This window comes from Eufriesea mexicana, unplaced genomic scaffold (assembly GCF_001483705.2).
Source record: "Eufriesea mexicana isolate 0111107269 unplaced genomic scaffold, ASM148370v2 scaffold1030, whole genome shotgun sequence".
NCBI classification, from domain to species: domain Eukaryota; kingdom Metazoa; phylum Arthropoda; class Insecta; order Hymenoptera; family Apidae; genus Eufriesea; species Eufriesea mexicana.
In genome coordinates, this window is record NW_016909159.1 from 1 (window position 1) to 11,620 (window position 11,620).

At 31.0% G+C, this 11,620-nt stretch overlaps 1 protein-coding gene across 1 annotated transcript; it reads left to right on the forward strand.

Annotated features, from left to right (window-relative positions):
• Positions 1 to 5,676: 5,676 nt before the first annotated feature.
• On the forward strand, positions 5,677 to 10,436 carry LOC108547456 (enhancer of split mgamma protein; the record flags this gene model as incomplete). The annotated part of the gene is made up of 2 exons (XM_017899986.1): positions 5,677 to 5,952; positions 10,080 to 10,436. Coding segments are annotated over 2 exons (633 nt in total), but the record flags the coding sequence as incomplete, so codon positions are not given.
• Positions 10,437 to 11,620: the final 1,184 nt, after the last annotated feature.

Here is an 11,620-nt window from a genome sequence, read left to right on the forward strand (position 1 = left end):
AATTTAATAAAAGAAATTAATAAAAATAATTTCTCGATAAAATTTTATTTATGTTTCTTACTGTAATTTTAGTGCTAGGATTTACTCAATGATCATGAGTTTTGGAATTGAGTGCAATGGAATAACCATTTTTTTTCTAAATGAAATAATTTTTGTTAAACTATATTTACAATTTAGAAATGTGTAAAAACATATGAATTAATTCCTTAAAGTAACTATTTTTATTTGTTTATGTCTTGTTTTGTATGGTTTAAAATCCATTTATCTATTTTCTGTATTCTTCTTATTTCAATAATAAAAGAAAGGCTGATCTTCATTTGAAACATTATTCGTCTGATATATATAATGAATTATTTTCAATAATATATCCACTTTGATCATTTTCTAATGAAAAATCATTAGTATTATGTTTTTAGAAATGTATACAAGTGGAATTATTTTAATATTTATACAAGCTTCTCAAAATGAAAATTTTTTTTATACTAATATTTTAAATGATACTTTTTCTGATCGTTTATAATGAGATTAAAATTGTTTCTATTATACAAAAATATACACAGACAAAATAATATTAATACAATAATAACAATAAACAATAATAAAATAACAATAACTGACGATAATAAAAAAACAATAATAATATAGTACAACAATGTCAAAAACGATAAAACAAAATTTCATCGTTGTTATAAATCTATGAATTTGAGAATAAATTCGAATGATTTATGAAATTTCTTTTTATACGAATATTTTAAACACTTTCTCTGATTGTTTATAATGAAATTCAAATGTTTCTATTATACAAAAATATACAAAGTCAAAATAATATTAATACAATAATAACAGTAGGTAATAATGAAATAATAATAACAGACGATAATAAAAAACAATAATAATTTAATACAACACTGAATTTAGGAATAAATTCGAATAATTTATGATAATTTTTTTTTATACTATTATTTTAAATAATACTTTTGCTAATCGTTTATAATAAAATTCAAACGTTTCTATTATACAAAAATATACACAGACGTACACAAATTATTATTGTTTTTTATTATCTTCAGTTATTATTATTTCATTATTATCTACTGTTATTATTGTATTAATACGATTTTAATTTAATACAACGATATCAAAAACGACGACAAAACAGAATTTCATCGTTGTTATTAACCTATGAATTTAGGAATAAATTCGAATAATTTAACACGTTGAAAGTAGCATTTTTATTCCATTTCATTAATTTACACGTGTTTAAGTAGTTATTTGCATCCTACTAAATTATTAGTATCATTAAGCATACCGAGACATTAGTCGGAATATTTAAATATAAATTACGAATCGTGAATATTAAACGCGAATATTTTAACGTGAATTTCGACAGAGTCACGCGACGATTCATCGGAATATTTAAATTCGACGTAATTTGCCTCGTTCTTTACGAACAACCCGATACACTTCTACAGTGTATCATCATGCAATCATGTAGGATATTCGGCATACCGTGGTACGTGAAACGTGCAGTATAAAAAAATCGTGTAACTGTTCAATAATATCGGCACTTTTAGCAAATTTCCACGGACGATGATGGCAGCCCGAACGCTGAATGAAAGATTCATCATGGTAGGAACAGGTGTACACGATCGCAATAAATGAGAAAGCAAAAATTGCAGCTCCGATTTCATTCACCCCGTTCACGGTGCCATTATTTCCGTCATATTAATTCAGTTCACATATCAATAATAAATTCGCTGCCGGGTCGTTTAATGTGCTGTAATTATGTCCCGCGTTTAACCCGAGCCTGGTACCAATTTTTAAAATGTTTGTCACGTTCGGATACATAATACGTCGGTAGAAAATTCTTCCTGTGAATACGTGTAAAATGCTGGTCTTCCTGAAAACGATTTTTACGTTTAAGACACTACGATTATTAGCCACTTTTCAGACATACCTATTGACAGAGCTTAACTCTTTGTGGCACAGGATTTCAGATAACAAAATAGACCCATGTTGCACAGAAATTTGATTTTAATTCGTTTTAAATGAAACAAAATTGATATATTTTTACTAATAAAGGAATCACATAATGTAAAAATGTAAAACCAGGAAAAAAAGATTGTCGCAATAAACCTTCCATTTGCAACAATAATAATATTAAAAATTTTGTAGAAACTTTTCGTTCTATCTACTCTAGACTTCCAATCCTTTTTAGCTACGAATTTAACAATATTTTTATGTTGGGACAGGTGAAATCGGTAGCAGAGTATAGATATATAAAATATGTGTTAATGCATGTACTTGCGTAGAAGAATACTACCCCTAGCAGATGTTTCTGATCAAACTCAATTATTTTCGCCCCGATAATAAACAGAAATTTAAATTATTTCTCTCTTTTCCGTTTTTATTTCATATTAAATCGATTTAAAATCTCGTTATGATTTATGCTTATATTATGTCATTTTACACCTAAAATATTAATTTTGAATAGTTTTATATCATCGTCTTTGACCGGAAATTTTTAGCCAGGGGTAGTATCACAAGTTTTACATTTGCTACATTATGCGATGAAATGGTAAAATTAACTGTGATCTTTTATGTTCCTTGTGTAAATTTGAATTATTATATGCAGTAGAACGTCGATTAACTCTTTGAAGCACAGGATTTCGGATAATAAACTAGACTCATGTTGCACAGAAATTTGTATATGAAAAATTGGTATATTTTTACTAATAAAGGAATCACATAACGTAAAAGCATAAAACCAGGAAAAAAAGATTGTCGCAATAAACCTTCCATTTGCAACAATCGATGAACATGTACTGGCATATTGAATGTTGCCAACACGAGCGAATACATTTATAACATTTGTCGAAGGTATTACCAACTGCTTTACGTAAATAAGACGATATATAAACCTATGTACATGCAGCTATTGCAGTATTTCGAGGTGGGACTAAAAATGTCCCACCATGCATTACGGTGCATCAAATAGGTGGGGCACTTTTAATCCCAGCGTGTCCCAAAGAGTTAACCAAATTAATTGGAATTACAGGAATATCTATGAACAATCGTTTAGACGTAAAATTAGCGCGAAACAGATATCGATGTTATAAAGAATATCATGTATATACCATATACATTAACATAACAGCTATTTAAGTATTAACCCATTGTTATCGACGATTTTCTCGTTACAGAAAAATACCGATTCGAAGACCTTGCGCCATAAAATCGACGATATTTTTTCAAATAATAAATAAAAAACCGTATACAAATTAAAATCGCAAATTTCACTCGTTATTTGATGCGTTATTTTAAATTCAATATATTAATTGATATCGATCTTCAGAATTTTATTAAATAGTAACTAGATGTCCCCTCTCACGTGCAAAGGGTTATTATGATTTAGGCAATGTTTGCAACAGTATTTTGATAAAAATACCACGGTTATTCGTTTGTATCTTAGATCTTGCGGCAATAAAATAATTTTAAATCCTCAAAGGACTACGAATAAGGGTCTCCATTATTAGAGATCCCAGAATCTTCTCCCATCCCTTGAATCATTAAAATCTTCTCTAATCCCACCGTGCCTCAAAAAGTTAAGAAATAAGGAAACAAAGAACGTAGATTTCACAGACATATGGTGCTGGGTTCTGAATAGAATTTTGGGTTTGTTTATGCAGGAAAAATAAAAGTTAATTGTCATCATGTATGTGTGACACTGAACTTGTAATGGAAATCGATACGTCACATATTTCAAATTCAATGATCTGGTTGCAAAATGCAGATACAGGTCTATGACTGTCAGTTTATATAACAAAAGCAGTTTTACGATTATTGTGCTGTCATCTGATATGATATTATTGATACATGTTAATAGTAATCCGAAGACATCGTACAGGTGTATATAGAAAAGAGACATAGCCAAAATGGGAACATAATTCGTGAATAACATAATTTAGACAATATTGTTTTGATAATCAAATTTTTACTTGATTGATTTATTAAAACAGGTTCCAAGATCTTAACTATATTAAGTATCTCGGAAATATATATTCTAACAGTACTAAGGATGTAGTCAGTCACTCTTCAGCTCATTTCTGTACCATGAAAATCCAAGTTTCTAGCCAAAGACTGCATTCAATCTCTAACTAACCTCTTGGACTTTGATTGCAGTAAATATCTCAGAAATATATACTCCACAAGCCTCAAGGGTACTGTCAGTCAGTCTCACAGAGCAGGACATCTCTCCAGCTCATTCCTGTACTATAGAAATCCCAGATTCCAATCAAACCCTGCACCCAGATCTAACCTAAACTTTTTTGATCTCAACTACACCAAAAATCTAAGAAATATACACTCCAAAAGCATCAGAGATGCAGTCAGTCACTCTCATAAAGCAGAATATCTCTCCAGCTCATACCTATACTATGATAATCCAAGCTTCCAGCCAAACTCTGCACCCAAACCTAACCCAAACCTTGTGGACCTCGACTATACCAAATATTTGCATCATAAAAATCCAAACTTCCAACCAAGAACTTCATTTAATCCCTAATCAATCTATTATACCTCTACTGCACCAAAAATCTAAGAAATATATACTCTAAAATCATCAAGAATGCAGTCATTCACTCTCACAGACTATGACATCTCTCCAACTGATCCCTGCATCATGAAAATCCAAGCTTTCAGCCAAACTCTGCACCCAAATTTAACCCAAACCTTTTTTATCTCGACTACACCAAAAATCTGAGAAACGTACATTCAAAAAGTATCAGAGATGCAGCCAGTTACTTTCACAGAGTAGCACATCTCTCCAGCTTATTCCAGTACTATGAAAATTCAAGCTTCCAGCTAAACTCTGAACTCAAACCTAATCCAAACCTTCTGGACCTCGACTATACCAAATATTTCAGAAACGTACACTTCAAAATTATTAAGGATGCAATCAATTACTCTCACAGACCAGGACATCTTTCCAGCTCACCTCTGCATCATGAAAATCCAAACTTCCAACCAAGGACTTTACTTAATCCCTAACTAACCTATTATACCTTGATTACACCAAATATCTGAGAAACATATACTCCACAAGCATCAAGAATGCTGTCAATCACTCTCACATAGCAAGACATCTCTCTAGCTCATTCCTGTACCATGAAAATCCAAGCTTCTAGTCAAACCCTGCACTCAGAACTAACCCAAACTTTTTTGACCTCGACTACAGCAAATATCTCAAAAACATCCACTTAAAGCATCAAGGATGCAGTCAGTCACTCTCACAAAGCAGAATATCTCTCCAACTCATCCTTACACCAAGAAAATCCAAGCTTCCAGTCAAACCATGAGCTCAAACCTAATCCAAACCTTTTGGACCTCAACTATACCAAATATACTCCAAAATGATTAAAGAAGCTGTCATTCACTTTCACAGACTATGACATGTCTCCAACTCATCCCTGCACCCTAAAAATCCTAGCTTCCAGCTAAACCCTGCACCCAATCCCTCAGCAACCTTCGCCAGTCACCTAAACCACCTAAATTACCCAAATCATCCAACTCATTCGTGCAATAACCTTCCACGTGCTATCATCAGCACCTCGATCTTTACCCTAACGCGATCTCACGCGTGAGAACAGGACCGAAAAAGGATTTGTCTGGTTGCAGACGGAAGGAGAGGACATCAGCAAGCTGGAGAAAGCGGACATTCTGGAGCTGACGGTGCGTCATTTACAAAGGCTACAGGGCTCACGGTCTTCTGGATTGTCAGGCACGATTACGAGGAACGACGAGGTCTCTGCCGAAAGTCGCTGGATGTCCGGTTTCGGCCACTGCGCAGCTGAGGCCTACAGATTTCTCTCGGCTGTTCCAGGTGAAGGCGCGGAAAGGTTAGCGAGGCACCTCGCAGCTGGTCTTCAGAAGAGTCGGCAAACGAACTCCACGGTAATTATCTCGTCATCGACGATCGTGAGACAATGAGGCGAAAGTCTTAGCCATTCGATTATCCTTCGATGATTCGAGGTTGCCGCCCTCTTTCCGGTTTTCCCCGTGTCATCTATGGCGAGAGCAGATCGGTGGAGGATGTAGCTTGTCACGTTATCGTAGCTTCTGTCGTTCAATTTGTTCTGAAAAATTGTGTCAGGTGCGCGAGAGGTTCATTTTTTCTTTTCGTCATCTGCTTGTATAGTAGACGTACAGTATAGTAGCACGTTCATGTGCATTGTGAGGAATTTCGGCGAAAAACTGGCCGAAAATCAATTTTTCTAGTGTCAAACTGGTACCATGACACATTTGTTGTGTACATTTCAATGCATCAAATTTCGGGTGCAGAACTATGTTTTGCTATTATCACACATTTATCATTGAAATTTTGAAATATAATAACAATTTTCAATATGAATTTTATAATTTTTAATATTCGTTGGGTAATTTTTGGAATTTTTGAGAATTTGTTGTAGAGTTTGTTTTAAAATTTTTGTGTGATAAATTGCTTTACTATCACTATTCGAAAAATGAGTTTTTTTAACATCTTCAGGATTTTGTAGAGAAACTAACAATTTTGTGACAATAAAATAAATGCGATACGTGTAGAATATTTTCAAAACTATTTCTTGTTAGTATGATACATTTGTCATTGAAATTTTGAAATATAATAACAATTTTCAATATGAATTTTATAATTTTTAATATTCGTTGGGTAATTTTTGGAATTTTCGAGAATTTGTTGTAGAGTTTGTTTTAAAATTTTGGTGTGATAAATTGCTTTATTACTATCACTATTCGAAAAATGAGTTTTTCTAACATTTTCAGGATTTTGTAGAGAAACTAACAATTTTGTGACAATAAAATAAATGCGATACGTGTAGAATATTTTCAAAACTATTTCTTGTTAGTATGATACATTTGTCATTGAAATTTTGAAATATAATAACAATTTTCAATATGAATTTTATAATTTTTAATATTCGTTGGGTAATTTTTGGAATTTTTGAGAATTTGTTGTAGAGTTTATTTTAAAATTTTTGAGTGATAGAGAAATTGCTTTATTACCATCGGTATTCGAGAAAATCTCTTCAGGATTTTTGCATAGGAACTAATAATTTTTTGTGAATAAAATAAATGCGATACGAATAGAATATTTTCAAAACTATGTCTTGCTACTATGACACATTTGTCATTGAAATTTTGAAATATAGTAGCACTCTTCAATACGAATTTTAATTTATAATATCTCTTAGATTATTTTTTGAATTTTAGAGAATTTATTGTAGAGTGTACCTTAAAATTTTAGGGTGGTAGAAAAATTGCTTTATTATCCAAACAATGTGAGTTTTTATATCCTCTTCAGAAATTTTGCATAGAAACTAATAATTTTTTGTCAATAAAATAAATTTGATACGTATGGAATGTCAAATGCAAAACTATTTCTTGCTATTATGACACATTTGCCATTGATTTGAAATTTTGAGATATGATATCACGAATTTTAATTTATAATATCTATTGGGTAATTCTTGCAATTTTTGAGAATTTATTCTAAAGTTTATTTTAAAATTTTAGGGTGACAGAGATATTACCTTATTACCTTCACTATTCAAAAAATGTGTTTCTATCTTCTTTAAAATTTTTATATAGAAACTAATAATTTTATGTCAATAAAATAAATGCAATACGTATAGAACAGAATAATAAATAATTATTAATAAGTAATGAATTATTCAGATAAGTGATTTCGTAGTTCTGTTAACAAAATTTCAGTATATTTGAACATATTGATCGAAAATTTTTTAAAAATTTAGAAATCACATAGTTTTAATGGACTTAGGCTACTTTGGTTGCAAGCCAGAACACTGCATGTCACATATTTTGATTTTCGAAATATTATCGTTTAAAATTGCGAATATTAATTCTTCTTATAAAGATACTCTTTTGAAGATATGAAATTCGATTTTACCCACTTTCTGTTAATAAATATTCAATTCAATTAACGAACGCACTAATATTTTTTGAAATTATCACAGTATAATCACGATACTCTTCCTTACAATCACAAATAAATTTTACAAAAATAAATACGCCAGTATCACTAAATTTATCATATTCTAAACAAACATTTTAAAATTCCTAATTAAAATTTCGATGTTATTATAGTGGTCACTTTCTTTAAAATTTTTATCATTTTCAGTACCATTTTCAAATACTCCATTCTTTTTTAACCTCTTCAGGAACACTAACGCTTATATATACGTTTAATTTTTATAAAAATAGTGAAAAAATAATTAAAATCAGTTAAAGAACAATTCACCATAGAATCCTTCTTTGAAATCATTGTAACGTTATTTTTTTTAAAATTCGTTCTTTCAGGGGCTAAAAACGTGCCATTCTTATCCAAAACGAAGAATTAAAAATTAAAAGAAAAATAAAAATAAAATTAAAAGATTCATTCTCGTCTCAAAATTTAGGCGAGAGTCCATCAAGCTCATCGATGCCCGTAATTACAATTATTCGTGCCTCTGATTAATTATAATTAGCCATCGAGGCTTAAAAATCAAGGGCAGTAATTATAATCGATTATCGAGGTCCTCAAAGTCAACGAATTTTTGTCCCCAGATTTATAGCATGTTCGATGTAGCTCCGAAATTTGATGTTTTAAACATTTTCCCCATAAACTAAATTCTACAAGCATAAACATCGCGTCGTCGGTCGCGGACACTGAGTATAAGGTGAGTATTAAGTTATCGTTGGAAGGCTGCGAGGTAGGGTAGTAATTATTTTTCGAGGTAATGAGAGGTTGCGTTTTCGTAATTTTCGTCGACAGCCGAGCGAAGGAATACGAAATTCAGTGGTGTAATTTGAGGAAATGAAATAAGGACGTGGATGTAATTTGTCCCTCCCAGATTCTGCTCTCCACGATTCTCTGGCGATGTTAATACTAACTTTTTTTTTCTTCCTTTGCACGTGAATTCGGGTAATTTCATTTTTGGGTTATGGGTATTCCACTTTCCATGATTTCTACTGATTTTTCTTTGTTTGTGTCAACTGACATTTTCGTTCTTCGTGATCTTACGAGGAATACGAGAAATAAGAATTGGCATAATCAGATACGCTTAATATTCGATTAAATTTATTTCATTAAAAAATACAATATTTTAGAAAATTTAATTTGATTTGATTTATCGAAGAATGTTTGAAATATTTATTTAGCTAACCCTTTGCACTCGACGATTTTTTCTTTACAGGAAAATAGCAATTCGAAGACTTTCTGCCATAAAGTCGATAAAGACGATAATTTTAAAATGGTAAATAAGAAATCGTATAGAAATTAAGGCGTAGAATTATTTTACTTCGATATTCCACGCAGATGGATTAATCAGATTTTTAGAATCTGATTAAATGACGACTGAGAGTTAGGTTAGGTTTGGTCTGTCGAGTGCAAAGGGTTAATTAAGCGAGCAAGAAATATTTCTACGCTCATCTGGATCGAGAAATATAAAATATTCTGTTCCTAACAACAAACTCTTCGGTATTTACAATAAAATAAGATAAGAAATCGTATACAAATTAAGACGTAGAATTATTTTACTTCGACACTCCACGCACCATTGAGTAATTTTAAATTTGATATATTAATTAACGTCGATTCTTAGAATCCGATTAAATGACGACTGAGAGTTAGGTTAGGTTAGGTCTGTCGAGTGCAAAGGGTTAATTAAGCGAGCAAGAAATATTTCTACGCTCATCTGGATCGAGAAATATAAAATATTCTGTTCCTAACAACAAACTCTTCGGTATTTACAATAAAATAAGATAAGAAATCGTATACAAATTAAGACGTAGAATTATTTTACTTCGACACTCCACGCACCATTGGGTAATTTTAAATTTGATATATTAATTAACGTCGATTCTTAGAATCCGATTAAATGGCGACTAAGAGACCTCCTTTCGAGTGCAAAGGGTTAATTTTGAGATATTTTTAACGTTACAAGATTAAATACACTATTTTCAAGCTTTATTATTTATTTTTAAAATTTTTAATTAATTTATTTAATTTACGTTTTATTTCATAGGTAAAAACGAACGCGCTGACGCAAACATTGGCGAACCTGGAACTCACTGCTGATTTATTGACATCTTCGACCGCGAATTCAGCCATTGACAGTGTCCGAGTGACCTCTTCCAGGCAAAGTACGGTAGTTTACCGTGGATTACCTCGAGATGGTGTGAATTTTAACATATCATCTGACATCGACACTACGACTGCGAAAAGTAGCGAAAATTTGGACCCTAGATGCAACTCTGACACGAAAGACGTTAAAGAAGAGCGAGCATCGAAGAGGGTTAAAACGGAAGTCAAAGCTGAGGACGACGAAGAAATCGACGTGGAACGAGTCGACGAAGCTGATCCCATGTGGCGACCTTGGTAGCTTTTAGGGTTTTTCGATACCTTTAGGTTGTTTCAAAGTTGAATAATCAAATTTTCCAAATATTCCAAAATTTATATTCTACGAATGAGAGAAAAAGGTGTTACATAAGTGTAGACTTTAAATGAAAATTTATAGTAGTGTTATACACTATATGAAATATAGAATATTTTCATTTTGATATATTATCCATGCTTCATTTACGAATGAAAATTTGGTGAAGATTTAATTGTGAATTTTAACCCTTTGCACTCGACTTTGTCGTACCAGAAAAATAGTAACTCTAAGATTTTCTGCCATTTTTAAAACGGTAAATAAGAAATCGTATACAAATTAAAATTAATGTGGAATTATTTTACTTCGACATTGGACGCATTATTGCGTAATTTTGAATTTGATATATTAATTAACATAAATCTCTGATTAAATGGCATTTGAAGGTTGCCTCTCGCGTGCAAAGGGTTAATGATGACTCGTCAAAATTTACGATCTTGATTCTAATTTTTTGAAATAATTTTTGCTATATTACATTTTTGTTTTTATTTACAGAATATGTAATATAAGTTTGATTTATTCACTTTGGAACATTCTCTGTATTATTTTTTATTAATGAAACTGGCTTGCGTAAGAGAGTGCTGTTAATTTACGTAAGTGTAGGTAAATGTGAAGATCATTTATGTTAAGATCAAAGAGAGCAACAGGTGCACTATTACTATAGCTTTAAACGCGTTACATTTATTTCTGTCGCGTAAACGTAATTATTCGAAGTTAATTTTGTTAAATTTTTACTCGTATTAATATTACTGTATCTTTATTTACGTAAGTAATAATTCACTGTTGTGTATTGCTATCTCGATTATTTACAACAGGATTTACGTTTTTGGAGAAAATATTATTCTATTACTTTAAATATGTTGGCAGCTTTTGCAAATATTAAAAATTATTATTTTACAATAATTGATAAGTTGTTATGTTATAATAAATGACATATTTGTTATAAATAATTTTAATTTTTTGGTGGATATTTTACAAATAAAAATATTCAAAGGACTATAATTACTATGATTATAATTACTGTTAATTTTATATTTTGGATGTCGAAACTGGAACCAGATGAAATAATTTTTTAAACATTTTATCTAATATTTTGATAAATTTTGCTGAACAACATATTTCGAGGAAAATTT